Genomic DNA, 20100 nt, shown 5'->3' with positions numbered 1-20100 from the left:
CTCTGTGGGGGGTCGCGTCATATTTTGAGCAATGAGCATTAAATAAAAGTCCTTAAATTTTTTCCGTTCAAAATGTGTATAATGAGCGAGTTCATCATGAATCCATTTTCCAATCCGTGTTTTTGTCTTATCCTGAACCACTATGGTACACCTATAATAAGTGTTTACATTGGGACTATTTTCCACTGGTTCGGATCGCTGGTGCTGCGGAGTAGCCCAGTGCCTGCGTGACTCGTCATAGACGTACACAGAGAGAAGTAGTTCCGGCTACAATGTTCTTCCGAAAGACGCATTATTCTGTTAATAAACGCAAGTTTCAGGGTTTCTGCAGGTTTCACAAAGTCAAATTTAAGACTTTTTAAGACCATTATGAATTAAATTTAAGACCTATATCACGACGTAAAAAAAACGTACAAAGGAAACGCAGAGTCTCAAAATTACTTGCAAAGTAAATAAATTTATTCAAACTGAACAGTACTGAAGACAGCTTAGATGGATGCACAAAGCTGATTGGCTGTTGCATGTTGGTCTATTTTGTAGTCGTAATTAAAGTGAATTATATTTGGACTAGCGAAATAAGGAACTATAACACCACGCAATAAAAAAACAAACTTTCCAAAGCGCTGCGGGAGGACGTAGGAAAATTAAGACCTGTTTAAAATTATTTAAGACCTAGAACACAATACTTCAGCAAATTTAAGACTTTTTAAGGCCTTAAATTGTGATTTTGAAATTTTAGACTTTTTTAGACCCCGCGGAAACCCTGAGTTTATTATCGCTCGCTATAGCGTCAAAAGCGTAAAAAATATAGCCTCACATTGATAAAGCCTCACAAATAACATGCAAGTATTGAGACAACAGTCATTTAGTAATAGCCTATATTCTTTTTTTTTTTTTACCTACACACCAGTGTGAATATTTTTGTTTTGGGATTTCAAATAGGGCCGATATATAGGCTTCTCCTAGGCTTACGTTTTTAAATTACAAAGGGCGTACTGATGTTTTTGTCATTGTATTTTCAATATTATAGGCTATGCGCATAAACATATCTGGTTATAAACATACCGTTTGTTTAAAAACAACATATTTTGTCATCCTTGCTGCAAGCTTACAAGAGCGATAATATCATTAAAAATATTTTCTTGGGAAAAAGGGGGTCTAAGACAAAAAAAGGTTGGAAACCACTGCATTAGCGGACCGGAAAAGCTCTTGCACAAAATAAATTCAAGCACTTTCAAGGACCTGTGTATCTATTTTCAAAAACTTTCCAGGGCCTTGGATTTTGTTTTTCAGATTCACAAACTTTCAATGATTTCAAGGACCCGTGGGAACCCTGTTTAACTTACTGTTTAAATTGGCTGGAGATAATTCTTAAAAGCAAAACTTTATGGTGTGTTCAAGTCCTCTTGAGAAGTTCGTATTTACGAGTTGGGAAGTCATACGACGTCAGGTGCGTTCCAATCACTTAAGTCAAAGCAAGATGGCGATTTTTTGTTTTTATTCAATTTAAATGCTATAAATTGAATCATTATACAGTAGACAACATTTGAAGTGGATCAAAACCTTTCATCAAAGTTATACATGAGTTTTGAACAATACCCGTTCTTGTCTTAGGACAACTTTGATTAACTTTTTTGATCCACTTCAAATGTTGACTACTGTATATTCTATCACAATTGTACAATAATATGGTGTTTTGTACATGCAACTTAGATGAAAAAAGGAAAGTTTTCATTAATTTTAACAAATTTACCATTAATACAGACGCTGCATCTATTACGTCCAACATGTTTTCTCACTGACACTCGGAAACTTTGGGATTAAAGAAAATCTCAAGTCTCCCACTCATAATTATAACTTTGTGGTGATGTTTATGTGGGTATTTCCGGCAAGACTTGAATGCATCATTAGAACAGAGTGTTCCCTTTCACTTTCAACTACGGTATATTTAATAATGCATGATAATTGCACACGACTATATCGTAGATCAATTCGATTAATGGTGCCACTCTATCTTTCAGTATAAAACTTACTCGCTGCTGTCCTGTGGATTGTAAACTGGGGGATTGTACAGACTGAAGTTTACCTAAAAGAGTAAAAAATGTGTGGGATAAGATAAACAATATAACAAAATGCTGTTTAATGTTATAAAATATGTGTATAATTCATATCAGGCACCTCCCAGGGCACCTTCTCCTCAGGCACAGGAAAGCGTTTGACGACGTTACTGCCGGGATACACAAGCTGACGTGCGAATGTGTGAGGGGCGGATTCGTCATCTGTCTCCTGTCCACTCGATTCACCGTCGTCCCTGTCAGAGCTTTTACCTGCTTAATGATGAACAGGGAACGTTATCAGAGCATTCAGACAAGGTTCTTCTCAAAGTTATGAACAAACGTGTTTACTTGTTGTAAAATATGTAGTTGGATTGTTTCATGTAACTTAGTTCTTCTCCCTCGCTGTGTTATGGCTTTGCTATGTTGGGATAAATGTGCTGGTTACGTTCGTGAGACGGCTGATTAGTACTCTTGTCATTGACCGTAAAACCGTAACGTTACAGGAGTCACCAACCCGTCGATCGCGGTCGACAAGTCCATCTTGGAAGCATTTTAAGTCGATCGCGAAGAGTTTTCAAAATCAGAGAAAAAAGCCTATTGTGTGTAGTAAATGGTGTCTAGGGGATGCGGAGGCGCGCGCTGTTACAATCATGTCATTTTTGCCGCGCGCACCTTTGCGCTCATGCGGACGCGTCGAGTTTAAACAAGGCTTTACGCTTTAACCAGCTCAGCCACAGTAACAGCTCATATTAGCCAGCTAAACTTTCACTACCCTGTTAGAAAAAATATATAGTTGCATAGTTTCATGTGGTTCTTCTTCTTCTCCCTCGCTGTATTATGGGTTCGCTGAAATGTGCTGGTTACGTTCGTGAGACAATCAGCTGATTACTATTATTATATTATATATTAAGACCCCTGATCCTCACCTGACTATGGCTTTGTAAACTTTATCTATGATGTGGTTTATAATGGACTGTGGTACAGAAACAGTGACGTACACTCTTGGCTTACTCTGGCTATTCTCTGCTGTCTCAGACGACGATGTTTATCCCGTTTTAGCCACCGTAGCTTCTTCGAAAGGGAGGGGTGAGCAGTGGGCGAAGCCCTTAGCCCAACTCGCAACTGAACCGCTAGATGCCGCTAAAATCTACACACTGCACCTTTAAGCTTACTGAAATGTTGTTAATAATAGCTACGAAATGTATTGCTTTGAAATGGGAAGCAGACACTGATGTGCCGATTGGATTGTGGTTGTTGGAGATTTGCAGCTGTGTACGCTTAGAGAAGATCACATATTCAATGAGAAGCAGGGGGGAATTATTTAATAAAATCTGGAAATATATAAATATAGTAGCACATGACTTGATTTGATAAAGTTAATTTTCTAACTGTCTTACATTGTATCTCCCTTTTTCTTTTCTTTTTTTTCTTTCTCTTTTGTTGTGTTTTTTTTGTCTCACTGTTGCCTCGTTTGTGTCTTGTCGGATGTTTGTTTTTGTATTTGAAAAAGTTATGAACAAACATTCTTCCAGTAACGTTAATAGAATGTTTGTTTAAAGTTCTCTGGTCTTTAATAATGTTCTCTAAACGTTAGCATAAAAACGTTATGCATCATTCATTTTCTGAAATGTTTTAGTTGGATGTTCCTCCACATGATTTACATGTTACTAATGTTCAGAAAACATTTCAAAAGTAACGTTCTCATAATGTTTGAAGAATGATAAGATTTGCATAACCAAGAAAAAAAAAGTTTTGAGCATTCAGAGAACATTCAGAAATAACCTTTTCATAACTTACTGTGAATTTTAACTAAATGTTCTTAGAACAGGTTCTGTTAGCTGGAAAGCAGCTGACGTCCTTTGCTGAACATCATGCATTTAGGCACTTTCCACAAATAAAAACAAGACCTGAATGTCTTAAAATCAGCAAATGACCAGTGCTGGTTATTTTTCTGACAGATAAAAGTTTATCTAACATACAATCAGTGTTGTGCCTGAACGCGTTCATTCTGGTGTCTGTGAACGCACGCTCTCTCACACTCTAAAAAACGATTCATTGGCTGAACAACCATTACTTACAAAAGTAATTAGATTAAACACAAAAAATTAAGTATTCATAACTTTTCAACCTCTACTTAACATATTTAGTGTGTGTAACACAAAAATATAAGTAACTAGGTGAACTTAAATGTATGCATAAATAAAATGAAAAAACATTAGTCATGTCAACTACTATAATAATTGCTTCAAAATTAAGTAAATCGAGCATAACATTTTAAGTAACTATACGAGCCACGTGATATGCAATTTCCCGTGATGCCTTTCCAGCCAAAAATTGGAGCCATTTTGTGAAGCACATATGTGAAGACGCTGAAAAGAGGTAAGCTTAACTTTTTTTAACTTAATACACTCAATCGTTTATTGCATTTTTGGTCAAGAAACTAACTTTTAAACTGAATTTCAGAATTGCTACGAATTTTGCATCAACAATTAGAAACGTGTTACGAACACCTATGTAGCCTACAAGTTAATGTATGAAATGAGTGACTTTGCACTAGAGTATTTTTGAATTATTAAGCAAGTGTGCTTCCATCGAATAGGCTATCAAGTGTCAAGTGTTTATAGTAGTCAGAGTAGGCTATTTATTGTGTTTTTCGAAATATGACCATGACGTTGGCATGTATGCATTAATGGTGTGTTCACACCGAACGCGAATTTAATAATTTGCGCGAGTAGATTACAAAGTCAATGCAAAGACACGAATAGACGCATCATTCGCGCCGGGCGTCGCGAATGACGCGAATTGGGTGACAGGTTTGCCGCGAACGTCTTCCACGCATGCAAGTTGAAAAATTTGAACTCGAGCAGATTCAAGCGTCTAACTAGACGCGTATTTGACGCTCTATTCGCGTTCGGTTTGAACACACCGAGGACAATTCGGACGGCGCTTTCCCCCACGGATAAATTCGTAGGCCTACTTTATTAACGAAATGTAGCCTAGTTGTCATTTATTATATGCAGGCTATGAGTTTTCGGATTTAAAAAAATGTACTTTGCATATTTACAAATTCCCATATATTCTCTAATATTAAATGGATCGCGGGAAAGGGGACCGGCCAGGCCTTGGGCGCGGGTGAGCCTACTGATAACGTTCGTTAACATACAAATATTAAATTCGAAAACACATTGGCTACAGCTCCGTGTGCACGATTTATCATTAGGCTAAATAATGGCGATCTTGATTCGAACACAATATTATTCCTAAATGACAGCTACAACCCTGTCTATTAAACCTTCAAAATGATTATCAAAATAAATACCCTTTAAGCAAAAGTTTGGCTTCAAACAAAGATTGTAGATCTTTATTTACTGTTTGGCTATTCCAGTAGTGACTGACTGTTAAAATGTTTTGAAGAGATTCGTTCAAAACCTCTGGACAAAAGTCTTCATTAATTAACTTGTTTTGTTTAAATTAATAGATATTATTTAATAGACTCATTTTTATATTTATAGGCATTTAATAATGGACTAATTTGTAACATTTAATTATTGTTTTTTTCTTTTTAGATATATTTTTGATAACCAGAAAAAAATGTGTATATATATAAATATATATATATAAAAAATAATATATATATATATATATATATATATATGTATATGTATATGTATATACACACACACTCAACCAGTAAGATTGTTTAATGTTTTTAAAAGAAGTCTCTTCTGCCCACCAAGCCTTCATTTATTTGATCCAAAATACAGCAAAAACTGTAATATTGTGATTATTATTATTATTATTTTTTATTTATTTTTACAATTTAAAACAACTGTTTTCTATTTGAATATATTTTAAGATGCAATTTAAAATTTTGGGTCAATTAAAACTTCTTTTTTTTTTTTAAGAAATAAAATAAATTAATACTTTTATCCAGCAAGTATGCATTAAATTGATAAAAACGTGACAGTATAGACATTTATAATGTTGCAAATGTAAGAGGCTGTAAGAGATTTATTTTATTTTAAAATATAAAGGTACATTTCTTTCTCATTCTGTGTTTCAATGCAATTGATTTTTTGCAACAGTCTGAACAATAACAAGTGATGTTGCAAGTAAATGCAGATTTCCTGTTTTTTTTTATGTTTTTTTTTTATACTCATAGGAACGAAGAGGAACTGGAACATCTCACATTGAGGATCATCACGAAAGGTGGCTCAGCAGATGATCCTTTACAGACTGGGGTAACGCTGGAAGGCATAGGTGATGAGTCACAAACGCTGTGCTAAGTGAGCTGGTCGATAGGAATTACGTTTGTGAAACTAATTACATGGAAATGCATGAATTATATCGGTTTATTAAAATAGTTTCTTCCGGAAACAACGGACCATATTATGAGATTCCAAGTCACAGTTCATCTCACTTAGCACGGCGTTCGTGGCTCGACTGGTCGAGACTGTTTTCCAAGATGGCTCCTGCCTGTATACGTGTAATGTACTGTCTTTATAAAGTATCTTCTTATTAAACTGTCTGTACACTTATAAAGTTCTCAATGCTTCGGTTTGCATGTAGGGACCCTCATTATGCTACCGTGTTAGTGTGGGGCTATTTGAGCCTTGTTAGTGGTATTAACTACTTTTGCTTATTCTATGCCCCATATACTAGCGTTATAAGCTAAACAGTTTTTAGAAATAAAACTCTACGTACATTCAATTATCATGAAAACGCATCCCAGAGAACGATCAACTTGGTAACCATGTGTTAATTACCCCTAGGTTCATTTTTCACCGGAATTGTCCTTTAAGAGGTTTTTCGTATGTTCCAAAAGTAAATATTGGAAAAATGTATATCTTTTGAGTGTTGCAAAGGTGAAAAAGTGACCTGTTAAAAGTGATTTTCCATTTGTCGATTTGCCACATTTTGTTACATTTTATGTATGGTTTCAGGCTTTCAAGCCTTTGGCAAAAAATACAAAATAATAAAGTTAAATGCTTTATTGTGTGTGATTTGCATGTTTAATTTATTTTAAGACATTGAATGTACTGGAGCAGTGCAGTAAGCAGACCAATAGCTGAAGATCTAAAATAAGTTAAAATGGTTGGTTCAACTCATTTAATTGTCTTATTTTTATATACAAATGGGCTTAAATGTTAGGTTAACAGAACTAAGATTTGTTTTGATCTCACATGGCCTGCACTGTGTTGGATTTACTTAAAATGTATATGCACCATTTTTGCATCATACTTTTTAAGCAAATCCCAACTTGGAATTATTTTACATAAAATAAACAAGTAAACCTTTGTTATATGTACTTAAATATTTGAGTTCAAATAACATTCTTTACTTAAAAATATATGTAACGTGATTAGAATCAGATTCGCTATCGGATGCAGGCAGAGCCGATAGGGAAATAACTTGTGCCCTGAACGGGGTACCAATCGCTTTTGGGACATAACCATGTCTAGGTTTGAGAACGACTAAGGAGTCATTGGGCCCAAACTCCAGACAGGAAGCGCTGCTGGACAGCGCGTGAAGGTCTCCCACACGCTTCACTGACGCGAGCGCGAGCAGAAAAACGGTTTTGAGCGAAAGGTATTTGAGGTCCACGGTGTTTAGCGGTTCGAATGGGGGGGCTTACATAGCTTCGAGAACTATGGAAAAGACCCAAATCGGCACCGAAGGGGGGCGTGGGGGGTTCATTCTTCTAGCTCCCCTGAGGAAGCGGATGACCAAGCCATCTTGCCCAGTGACTGGCCGCGCCGGGGTTCAACGAACGCTGCGACGGCCACATACACCTTGAGAGTGGACGGGAACCTGCCCTTGTCCAACATCTCTTGGAGAAAAACTAGCAAGGAAGGGACCTCGCATGACCGTGGGTCCAAATTTCTGTCAGTGCACCATTTTGAGAACACAGACCATTTAGACGCATAGAGCCTTCTAGTAGAAGCCGCTCTAGCCTGCATGATCGTGTTTAACACTCCCTCTGGCAAAGCAACGAGTAGTTGTTGATCACCCGCGCATGTAGCGCCCAGCGCTCTGGGTGGGGATGCCAGATCTTGCCGCGAGCTTGGGAGAGGAGATCTGCTCTGACTGGAATGGGGCACGGGGCTGTCTGTGACAGCTGAGTGAGCTCCGGAAACCAAGTCTGACCCTCCCAACGCGGGGCTATGAGGAGCACCGAGTGGCGTGTTTCCCTGATTCTCTGAAGCACCTGTGGTAGCAGAGAAACCGGAGGGAATGCATAAAGCGGACGGCTGGGCCAGGTCTGGGCTAGCGCGTCCTCGCTCTTTGAGAAAAATATTGGGCAGTGGGTGTTCTCTTCTGAGGTGAAGAGGTCCACCTCTGTTCTGCCGAATATTCGCCACAGCTTTTGGACTGTAAGAGTGTGCAGGGACCATTCCCCGGGGGGAATGGGGTTCCTGGACAGACTGTCTGGACCGTCGTTCAGATGGCCCGGCACGTGCGTCGCTCTGAGAGAGAGCAGGTGATACTGAGCCCAAACTAAGATGCGTTCTGTCAGCCGGAAGAGATTCCTGGATCTGACTCCGCCCCTGACGGTTTAGATAGGAGACCACGGCTATATTGTCCGAACGGAACAGCACGTGGTGACCGTGAATGCGCGGAAGAAAGCGCGTGAGCGCGTTCTCGACCGCCAGCATCTCCAAACAGTTTATGTGGAGGAGGCTCTCCTGAGCTGACCAGGGGCCGAAGGCCGGTGAGCCCTCGCAGACCGCACCCCAACCCGTGTTGGATGCGTCTGTCGAGATGACTTTTCGGCGAGAAAGGGTCCCCATGGAAACGCCCCGCTGAAACCATTCTGCCACAGTCCATGGCTGCAGAGCTGTGATACAGGTCTGCGCTACATTTATCAGCTGGCGGCCCGTGGTCCACGCGCGGTGAGACACACGGCTCTTCAACCAGAGCTGAAGCGGGCGCATGCGCAGTAACCCCAGCTGGAGCACCGCGGAGGCTTTCAGAGGTGTGAGTCTGTTCATCTGAAAAGATGCGGCGAGACGCTGAACACGGCGCGCGCGCTGTGTTGACAGACGAGCCGTCATCGTGACCGAGTCTAGCTCTATATCCAAGAAGGAGATAGTCTGACTGGGTTGTAGTGCGCTCTTGTCCAGTTGACAGAGAGGCCCAAAGCTTTCAGATGGTCGAGGAGAACTGTACGATGAGACAGTAGCTCTCTCTGTGATTGTGCCAAAATCAGCCAGTCGTTCAAATAGTTCAGTATTCGCAGCCCCTGACTCCGCAGGGGGGCGAGCGCCGCATACATGCACTTCGTGAATGTACGGGGTGCTAAAGGATAGGCCGAACGGAAGGACGGTGTATTGATAAACCTGGCCTTCGAAGGCGAAACGTAAGAATGACCTGTGAAGGGGATTTTACTGAATCTGAAAATAAGCATCTTTCAGATCTAGTGAAATGAACCAGTCCCCCTGGCGCACATGCGTGAGGAGTTTTCTGATAGTGAGCATTTTGAACGGTCTCTTCATGAGAACTTTGTTAAGAAATCTGAGGTCTAAGATTGGTCTGAGGCCGCCGTCTTTCTTAGGAACCAGAAAATAACGTCCGTAAAACCCCGACTCGCTCATAGACAGAGGAACTCTCTCTATAGCCCTTTTGCACAATGGCTTTGCTATCTCTGAACGGAGCAGCGTCACTGCTTCTGGGTTCACAATAGTTTCTAGCCGCGCTCGAAGACGTGGAGGGCGGCGGTGGAACTGTAAGCGATAGCCTAGCTTTATTGTGTTTAGCACCCACTGGGGAATTCCCGGAATAGCTTCCCACGCTTTGAAGCGTAACGCTAGAGGGTGAATGGCTACATGGTCCCCGTCGCTGCACATAGCGGGCTGCGTGAGCGCGCTCATAGTGTTTATAACAGCGGGACTTACACTCGGAGAGGAGTTTATGGGCCGTGTAACAGAGTGAGCAGAGGTGGGACTCTGAAACTCGAGCGGGTTGGAACCGCTTTATGAGAGTGGACTCTGTGTGAGACACGGGAACTGAAGCGCTTTGTGTATGAGTGAACACAGTGTTGTGGGCACATTTTCTACACAGGAGGCTTTTATGCTCCTTATGAGATTTCTCTGGGTCGCCGTGAAAACGGCGTTTGTGCTCATGCAAGCGGGAAGGGAGACCGGCTTGGTAATGGCGGAGTACACTGCTGTAGTAGCCGCGTGAGCAGGGACTAACAGAGGGTGAAACTTTGACGGCGGTCCGGCCGCGGCGGGAGAGCGCCGCCTTTTTCTCAGCTGTGCTAGGCAGACTTCGAGTCATCGGGTTTCAGCGCAATCCTAGGCCGAGGCCCCCGATGAGGCGGCGGTCTGTGGCGGCTGTCAGAGCGAGAACGAGGGCGGCCGCCCTGGCGTCGCTGAGAAGTCTGACTGTGCTGAGCTGGGCGCTGGGGTGGGGCTCGAGCAGGAGGCTGGTCACGTGAGCGGCCTGCAGAGGAGCTAGCGCGACGAGGCAGAAAGAGATTCATGGCCTGGGAGGCTTTCTGCACTTCGGAAAATCGGTCGACGATACCCGTGACAGCAGATCCCGAAGAGGCCGGATGGAGAGAGCGGGGCGTTGAGAAAGGCGGCGCGCTCAGAATCTCCCATGTCGGCGAGTCTGAGCCACAAATGTCTCTCAGACACACAAATGGCGGCCATGCATTTCCCCAGAGCTTGAGCAGCACATTTTGTAGCGCGAAGGGCAATGTCCGTGGCGCTCCTCAAATCCGCGACTGAAGGGTTTTTTTTCCGCTCTCGTCCCATTCACGAAGTATGTCACCCTGTAGTATCTGAAGGACGGACATGGAGTGAAGTGCAGAGGCTGCTTGGCCGGCGGCTGAGTAATCGCGGGCGTGAAAGCTTGAAGTCGCTCTGCAGGCTTTAGAGGGGAGCACAGGTGATGAGCGCCATCTCGCGGAGGGCAGGCACAGATGTGCGGCGACCAAGTCCTCTACAGGGGGAATGGAGAGATAACCCTTCTCTGCGGCTCCGTCCACAACGCGAAGCGGGGTGGAAGAGTCGGAACGAGTTCTAGCAGAGAGCGGGGCGTTCCAGGACTTCGTGAGTTCCGCGTGCAGTTCAGGCAGGAAGGGCGCGGCCCGTTTAGTGCCGGGAGTCGAGCGCTGGCGGAAGTAGCTGCTGTCCATACGGTTGATGGTCTGCTCGGGGGGAGGAGACCAATCGAGCCCGAGGCGTTCGACGGCCTGTGAGAGGAGGCGCATTAATTCCTCCTCGATTCCAGCGCGGGTCCCGGAGGATTCTCGGGCCGAGGAGGCGTGAGAACCGGACCATTCCTCACTGAGAAGCGAACATGTTTCCTTGATGTCCGCGGCGTCATCGGAGGCGACAGAGCGGCCACTCGGCGGCAACTGTATGTCCGGAAGCGGCGGAGAAGGAGAGCGGGAGGCGATAGGCTCCGGCGGGATGAACGCTTCTGGCACGGGGTTCCGGCGGCCTCTGAGAGTGGCGTTTCTTCATCCGCGGCGAAGTCAGAGGCGGCGCGGAAGCAACTTTAGTGGCCTGAAGACGAGCCCGCAGGGTCGACAACGGCATGTCTTCGCAGAGATCGCAGCCGCCATCGGCGAGGGCGAGCTCGGCGTGCTCCAATCCGAGGCAGAGAGCGCAGATGACGTGGCGGTCTCCAATCTCGAGGGGAGCGCGGCAAGAACCGCAGGAAGATTTACGAGACATCTTTAAAAAGACGCTCGGCTCTTTTAGATACAAAATGTACAGGAAGCTTTTTGTAAAAAGGATACAAATCCGTCGGATGGCGCTAGCTCGCAGGACGGCTGAAGGTGGCGAAGACTGCCGGCTTCCTCAGTCTCCCAGATGCTCGCTAGAGTTGCCTTTTCGACGACGGCGGCTTCTCTCAGGATCAGCAGATGCGTGTAGCCTCACTGAAGAGATGAAAATCAGAGTTTACAGCCTAGGACGCCAGTGTTATTCTCTCTGACCACGCCCGTTTCGGCGGGCTCTGACGTAATGAGAGCATGTCAGACTCTCATTGGCCGAGAGTTCATTCGCGTCTCCTCATAGGCTTAAGCAGTTCTCTGTGAGCGAACCAATGAGCTGCTAGCTAGCCCGCTCATGGTCTGCTGCAATAATTTTTTGGCTTCAATTTCTCAGAAAAGATTCATCTTTCCCGTAGCGTAAGCTAGCTTACGCAATATGAGAGAACCTCTCGTAAGAGAACCCAGACAACTTCCGGCAAATTTAGATTTGCTCTGAAAGTTAGTCTGGCAAAGAGCTCATTCAAGCCCATTTCCAATCCGTCGAAATCGAGGCACCAATCAGAAGCGTTGGGGCGGGCTTTACACGATGACGACAGCGCTGGGATTTTGAAGCAGATTTTGTAGCCTACATTACAAAGATGGATGCCGCCGTCGAACATCACTCGTTCGAATCAGCTATCACGTCTGTTTTAAGCGGTTTGTACGTTTCCTTTTTGTTAAAAACCGAGCAAAGAACAACACTCGGAGATGTTTCTCCGCCGTTCTGCATACGTCATCTCCTTCATCGCTCTGATTGGGTTTAGGTCTATCCGCGACGTCCGTTGGTGATGCCCCTCTGGAAATGATTTGTCTATGACGCTTTGCCAGACCATAACTCAGTTACAACTGAGAATGGTCTGGTTTTAACCCGGCTAACAAAATAGTCTATTTCAAATAAATGCTGTTTTTAACAAATTTTTTAAAGAATCCTGAAAAATAATATAATGGTTTCTGCAAAAATGTAAAGCAGCACAACTGTTTTCAACATTAATAATAATCTGAGATGTTTCATGAGCAGCAAATCATCATATTAGAGTGATTTCTGAAGGAACATGTGACACTGAAGACTGGAGTAATGATGCTGAAAATTCAGCTTTGATCACAGGAATATAATATGTTTTAACATATATTCAAATATAAATTTTAAATTATAATAATATTTCACAAAACTAGTGTTTTTACTGAATTTTTGATTAAATGCAGAATTAAGACTTGATCCCAAACTTTCGAACAGTAGTGTATGTAAGATCTCATTACCAAAAAATATTGTGTCTCTAATACTTTAATGAACTTATAAGGACAGATCATGAGTATGAAAAAGGATGCATGCATCTAATAAGAGCTGATCTTAAACACACTCTGCTTACTCATTAGCGGCGGCTGCATTTTGGATTTGCATCCCTGAGATTTCAGCGCATCTATAATCCATCGTAAAGCTTTGCCAGACTCTGAGACCTGCCAGAAGACAAGAGATTCACCATCTGACATTCACATTTGCTTTGACATGCTGCCTGAAATAATGAACAGAACAAACTGACTGCAAAACAATATTTATGGTGTGTATTTGTGAGTGTTTGTGGCAGAACGACACCTGCTCTTCAAGGTTAGAAAGTCGTTTTGCCATCGTGGTCGAAACCATCTCCTGCTCCCCCTCCAGAAGTTCTGACATCGCTCCGACCCTGAGAGGAAAACCCAGGTTTAAAGGTGCAGTCTGTAAGAATGACAGCTAGTGGTCGAAATAGTAACTTCATTTTTTCCCCCCTTCATGTTAGTTGCAAGCTGTTCACTCATTGGGAATAAAAAAGCAATTAATAAATGAAAATTCTTACATATAGCCCCTTTAAGTTTTGCCATTAGGACCATCTTAAGAAAAGAAATATAAAATCATTCTTAAAAAAATGTTTTTTTGTAATAAAAAAAAAGTTCTTAAATTTATTCTTGAGTGAGAAAATACCTGAATAATTGTATTATTAAACATGTTGTGTACTTAATCCATCTCTGCCTTTTAGCAAATCAGGAAGGAATATCATGTCACATACCGGTAATTAATATTCATGACTTTAAGAATTATTAGAATTAGAATAATATATTAAAGGGTTAGTTCACCCAAAAATGAAAATGATGTCATTAATGACTCACCCTCATGTCGTCCCAAGTCCCTAAATATGTGTGTGTGTGTGTGTGTGTGTGTGTGTCTGTGTGCTCTTGTTTTCATGACAACTGAGGACATTTTTATGATAACACACCTTCAATATGAGGACACTCGGAAAAATGAGGACATTTCCTGAGTCCTCATATTTCAAATGGCTTTAAAAACACACTAAGCAGTGTTTTATTAAAAATGTAAAAATGCAGCATGTCTCCTGTGATGGGTAGGTTTAGGGATAGGGGCATAGAATATACAGTTTGTCCAGTATAAAAACCATTACGCCTATGGAATGTCCTCACAAATCACAAAAACACAGCTGTGTGTGTGTGTCTGTGTGTCTGTCTGTGTGTGTGTATTATGACCAAGAAGAAATACAATTATTTGCATTCTAACTAACCCACTGATGTCACATGGACTACTTTGATGATGTCTTTATTTCCTTTCTGGACAAGGACAGTATACCGTACATACACTTACAGTGGAGGGACAGAAAGCTCTCGGACTAAATCTAAAATATCTTAAACTGTGTTCTGAAGATGAACGGAGGTCTGACGGGCTTGTGACAACACGAGGGAGAGTCATTAATGACATAATTTACATTTTCTGGGAGAACTAACGCTTTAAGCTCCTCCCCCTAACATTTCAGACCATTACTCCGCCCTTCCTCATACTCAAAAGTTGATTCATAGTTTCCTCAAATCAAATTCAGTACTCAAACATATAGGGCCCTATTTTAACGATCTGAAACGCAAGTGTCAAAGCGTAAAGCGCAAGTAACTTTGTGGGCGGATCCCGGCGCTGTTGCTATTTTCCCGGCGGGATAAATGCCTCTTGCGCCTGGCGCAAATCTAAAAGGGGTTGGCCTGAAGTAGCTTCATTATTCATAGGTGTGGTTTGGGCGTAACGTGAAATAAACCAATCAGAGCGTCATCTCACATTCCCTTTAAGAGCAGGCGCGCGCGCATGTTGCATGGCGGATTGCTATTATAACGGCGGATTTACCAGGCGCGCGCCAGGAGCGGTTCACAGCCGAGGAGAGCAACGTTCTCGTCAGGGCCGTAAAACACAGAGAAGTGACATTGGGATGGAGAAACCCACCCAAATTAACTTCTGTTAAACAGGCGTATAATTTGGGTAAATGTGTCTGTCTATCTGTCTGTCTGTCTGTCTATCTATCTATCTATCTATCTATCTATCTATCTATCTATCTATCTATCTATCTATCTATCTATCTATCTATCTATCTATCTATCTATCTATCTATCTATCTATCTATCTATCGTAATAATGTATGATTTGCAAAAATGAAAACTGCTGCTTAGATGAGAGAATCAAAGTGTATGCGCGTTGTGCACCCGCTACATTATGGTCAAGCATGCGCCCTTAAAATAGCATAATGAACAACGCGCAACGCGCCACTGACTTTAGACTAGGTTTTTTCTGGTCAGTGGTGCAATTGTTTTCTGGAACTGCAAAATAGCATGAGGGAAGGTTTGCGCCGGAACACGCCTCCTCTTTGCGCTGAACCGCCCCGGGGAGCGCAAGTGTATTTCTTAGTTAACCGACGTGCGTCTGTGGAGGGAAAAGTCCGCTTTGCGCGGGTGCAAAATAGGAATGATACATGCGTCAGTGTACAAAGTCATTTGCGCCGGGTGCAAGATAGAGCCCATGAGCTGTTCTGTTTCATGTCTTATTTAAGTCTTGTGCTTCTCTGAGTTACTTCTCTGCGGTGTCCTGGATACGATGCTCCACGCTCTGGCTCTCGTCCTGTCGTGTAGATACCAGATAGTTGTCCTTCATGAAAGCCTCCCAGGACAACAGCTCCTCTTCCTCGGTCTGCTCTAGTTCCTGCCCTGTGCAGAACCACGTACTTAAACCAGGGATTTAGACATTTAACGCAGTTTTTTAAAGTGATCAGGACATTAAAAATATAAGAAATATAAGCTTTGTTGATGTATCTCAAACAGTAGAACTTGTTTGGGATTTGATTTCCAGGGATAAAATGTAAACATTGAATGCAATGCAAGTCAGAATCTGCCTAAAGTTAATCCGATTATGTTGTTCGCAGTGCTTCATGGTTCAAATCATCGCTTACTAAAGGAGTAGTTCACTTCAGAATTAAAATGTCCTGATAATTTACTCTCCCCCACGTCATCGAAGATATTCATGTCTTTCTTTCTTCAGTCGAAAAGGAATTAAGGTTTTGAGGAAAACACTCCAGGATGTTTTTCCATATAGTGACTTCAATGGGGTCCAACGGGTCGAAGGTCCAGATTCAGTGCAGCTTCAAAGTCTCGACACGATCCAGCCGACATCGTTGTTTTACCTTTTATTTTATTTATTTTTTTGTAAATGGCGTTTGACTATGGCCCTGTCCCAAATGGCGCACTTCATGTGGACTTTCGGTCTCGTGGACTTAAATTGCGCGTGCTCGCCGAGTCTGCGAGTCCGTAGGCCGTCCCATTTAGCATTTTAACGCTCTGAAGTGTGCTCAGCAGCGCCCCCTGTGTACCCTTGAAGCGGTCTTCCACGAAGCCCGCATAGATGCAGGCTCCACGCACTTTAACTACCCAGGAATCCTTGCGGAAGGCCAATCAGACGACGGATGGGAGGAGATTTCGCTCACGGACAATTGTTAACATGGCTGAGAAGAAAATATTTAAGTGTAATTATCATTACGGTTTTTATGACAAGTTTATACAAACATTATGATCATCGACCAGTGGTTGATGTCTCAAACATAGGCTAATGATAGCGAGCTGAATAATACAATCGCATTATGATTCATTAAATAAATAGAACAGAATGTCAGGGCTTTACTGAGTCATGTGTAAACACAACAACAATAGGCCGCATATTTCCCCGAACCTGTAGCTCCTGTCCATAACAACAATCAGACCGTCTTCCGGTTACCGGCGTGACGATCGAGTCTGTCCCAAAAATACCTCTCAATGCGCCCTCGCGGACTCGCGCTAAGAGCCTTATAGGTCTGCACTACATGACGTCACCGAAGTGTGGACTCTGAGGAAGTCCACAAGTCCGGAGTGTGCCATTTGGGACAGGCCCTTAGTCTTTGCACTTCCGCCTAAACCACGCGTGACCTTTCAGGGTGATTACATAATGTGTGGCGCATCGAGCTAGTGCAAGATGAACATTCGTGCTTAAAAAGAATATAAAAGTTTATTTATTTTTTCAAAATGGCCGCTGGTTTGTCTAGATGAGACTCTTATTCCTCGGCTGGATCGTGTCGAGACTTTGAAGCTGCACTGAAACTCACATTTGGACCTTCGACCCGTTGGACCCCATTGAAGTCACTATATGGAGAAAATACTGGAATGTTTTCCTCAAAAACCTTCATTTCTTTTCGACTGAAGAAAGAAAGACATGAATATCTTGGATGATGTGGGGGAGAGTAAACTATCAGGACATTTTAACTCTGAAGTGAACTACTCCTTTAATTTGTTTTAAAATCCCTATGGAAAAAATGAATGGAAAAAATACTTCTGGAACCAGTGCAGCTGAAAAAGGATGCGTGCGCTAATGCACTGCATAAACTGGACCAGACTGTCTGCTCATAGTCTGATCTAGACTAACGAACATCAGTGATCTGCTGCGTCATGTGTGTGTTTTCAGTAACAGAGGTTTTGTGGCTGTAGTGCGGTCCTGGCCCAACACTCACTGAAGTGCTTGTGTCTCTCTGAAGGGTCCCGCTGCAACGCTCCTCTGATGAAGAGGATGAGGTGACTGAGGAGGATGAAGGGTGGAGGAAGAGCAGGTCGACTGTGATACTCCTTAATCAACTCGTAACGCTGGAACTTCCAGATGGTGTCCGTGTTGTCTTGAACCTCCTGGAACGTGTAGCTGTGATGCAAAGATAGAGTTTAAAACCCTAAATGTGTGTGTGTGTGTGTGTGTGTGTGTCTGTGTGTGTGTCTGTCTGTGTGTGTGTCTGTCTGTGTGTGTGTCTGTGTGTGTGTGTGTCTGTGTGTGTGTGTGTGTGTGTCTATGTGTGTGTGTGTGTGTGTCTGTGTGTGTCTATGTGTGTGTGTGTGTGTGTGTGTGTGTGTGTCTGTGTCTGTGTGTGTATTATGGCCAAGAAGAAATACAACTATTTGCACAAATATTCATTTTCAAGGTTAAACAAACACATGTACACACACACACACACACACACACAAATATATGTATATATTAAAGAACCAGATAATTGTGTGCTTAAACAAATAAACAAATACATAAATGATTGTTCAACATTAAATAAATAATTACATTGAATAAAAATGTATTATTTGGGAAATTATTATATTAATTATATAATATTATTATTATAAGTGTTTTTGTTCAACTTTTTCAGTCTGTTTACTTACTGACTGGGAAAAAGAAAAAGTGTCCCAATCAAACTGAATTCACCCTATATATACATATATACACACACACACACACACACACACACACACACTTATATTTAAGATAATTACTCACTCTCACATATATAGAGACATGCTTATGTTAAATAAACATATTTGTGTGCTTAAATAAAACAATAAACAAACAAATACATAAATAATTGTTCAACATTAAATAAATATTTCATACAAATGTACTATTTTATGAAATAAGTCTCACAAAAGATGCACTAAATGTACAGTAGATTCAGAGTTGCTGCCTATAAAGAGTGCATGCAGACAGAAGGCATCAAGTCAGGATAGGGTGGGAATAGGAGAGAAGAGGCTGTGATGACGAGGTTAAGGTTGGGTCACTGTTCGCTGAATAAAACACTAAAGATGATAGGGAAGCACCAGACAGGGTTGTGTGAGGGATGTCAAGAAGAGGAGACAGTGGAGCACATAATTATGAGGTGTAGGAGATATGAAATGCAGAGGCAGGTGATTAAGAATAAGTCGAGGCAGATTGGGGTGCAAGAGATTACATTAAAAGGGTTATTAAGAGCAGTAAATGGGACGCAGAATAGGATATTGATGTCTTTTTTAAGGGAGGCGGGAGTTTTTAATAGGATTTAATTGATAAATAAAGTTTGTTGTGTATGTGAGTGTTTATTTGAAGGGAAATAAGGTTATGTAAGTGTAGGAAAGAGAATGGACAATGATATTTTGTAATTATAGTATTTGATCCACACTCCGGAGTAGAGGGGGCGGTAATGCACCAAAAAGCTGGATGCCAACCGCCGTAAAATTGGAAATAAGAAGAAGAAGGCGGCATCAAGTCGGCTTTTTTTTTTTTTACTACCATTTGTTTACTCACTTGAAGATAGCGATGAGGAGGTTGAGCAGCAAAATGTTGGCGAACAGCAGATAGACACACAGCATGATGATGGTCAGCCATTCGGGGAACATCGGCAGGTTATCGCCGTTCAGCACGGGGCATTTGGGCTTCAGAGGGTCAGTGGCGTCCACACTGCAGCTGCTCTTATCAAACTGAGTGTCTGGTTTGCAAACAGAGATATATGTTAGCTATTAGGGCTGGGTATTGATACAAATTTCACAATTCGATTCGATTTCGATTCACAAGCTTGCAATTCGATTCGATTTTGATTCGATTCGATGCAATATTGATTATTTTGGATAGCAGGTACAATACATGGCAAATTTTCTCAAGGAAAACAAATCTCTTAACTAATGCTGTAAACTATGGGAGTCAGTTGTAGCCTATAGGCTTCATTAGCCGACTATAATATTGGTGATATACTGATTTGTGTACAAACACTTAAATTACACTTTTATTTATTTTTATAATAATGAAGTTATATGAAATATAAACATTTAAATGTTGCTGTCATAAAAACTTGCCAGATTTATTCAAGCATACATTAAATATTGAAGAACATTAAAAATTATAATGAATATGTAATATGGTGCATAATATATTTAGCAAAATCTCTCTAGAGTTCATTTTTCTAGCTAACGAGTTTATGGTCACTAGATATGTTTTTTCTGAGGTAAATGTGACGTCACATGACATTGTTTACAAGTTGTTTGACTTACGTCTTTCCACGGTTGAAACACTGATTGAGCGATTCCATGTGACATGATACGGATTTCGATAAGTTGTACTCTGTCTTTTAACACACTTTCAGAAGCTCATTCATGTTTATTTCGCGCTGTAAC

At 42.0% G+C, this 20100-nt stretch overlaps 1 protein-coding gene across 1 annotated transcript in view; it reads right to left on the bottom strand.

Annotated features, from left to right (window-relative positions):
- The window catches only part of trpm2 (transient receptor potential cation channel, subfamily M, member 2), a 96714-nt gene that overhangs the window by 13302 nt on the left and 63312 nt on the right, over nt 1–20100 (bottom strand). Inside the window, exons 22-28 of the mRNA XM_056271375.1 lie at nt 19238–19418; nt 17655–17836; nt 15696–15828; nt 13418–13505; nt 13194–13281; nt 2179–2327; nt 2034–2086 (exon numbers count right to left, since the gene is read on the bottom strand). Coding sequence (XP_056127350.1) covers nt 2034–2086; nt 2179–2327; nt 13194–13281; nt 13418–13505; nt 15696–15828; nt 17655–17836; nt 19238–19418 — 874 coding nt within the window. The remainder of the gene's footprint in view (nt 1–2033; nt 2087–2178; nt 2328–13193; nt 13282–13417; nt 13506–15695; nt 15829–17654; nt 17837–19237; nt 19419–20100) is intronic.

The sequence above is a fragment of the Rhinichthys klamathensis genome, unplaced genomic scaffold (genome assembly GCF_029890125.1).
Source record: "Rhinichthys klamathensis goyatoka isolate OS25496 unplaced genomic scaffold, OSU_Roscu_1.1 h1tg000318l_1, whole genome shotgun sequence".
In the NCBI taxonomy this organism is placed as follows: Eukaryota; Metazoa; Chordata; class Actinopteri; order Cypriniformes; family Leuciscidae; genus Rhinichthys; species Rhinichthys klamathensis.
The sequence above is the reverse complement of the archived record's forward strand: the minus strand, read 5'-3'. Positions and strand labels throughout refer to the sequence as shown.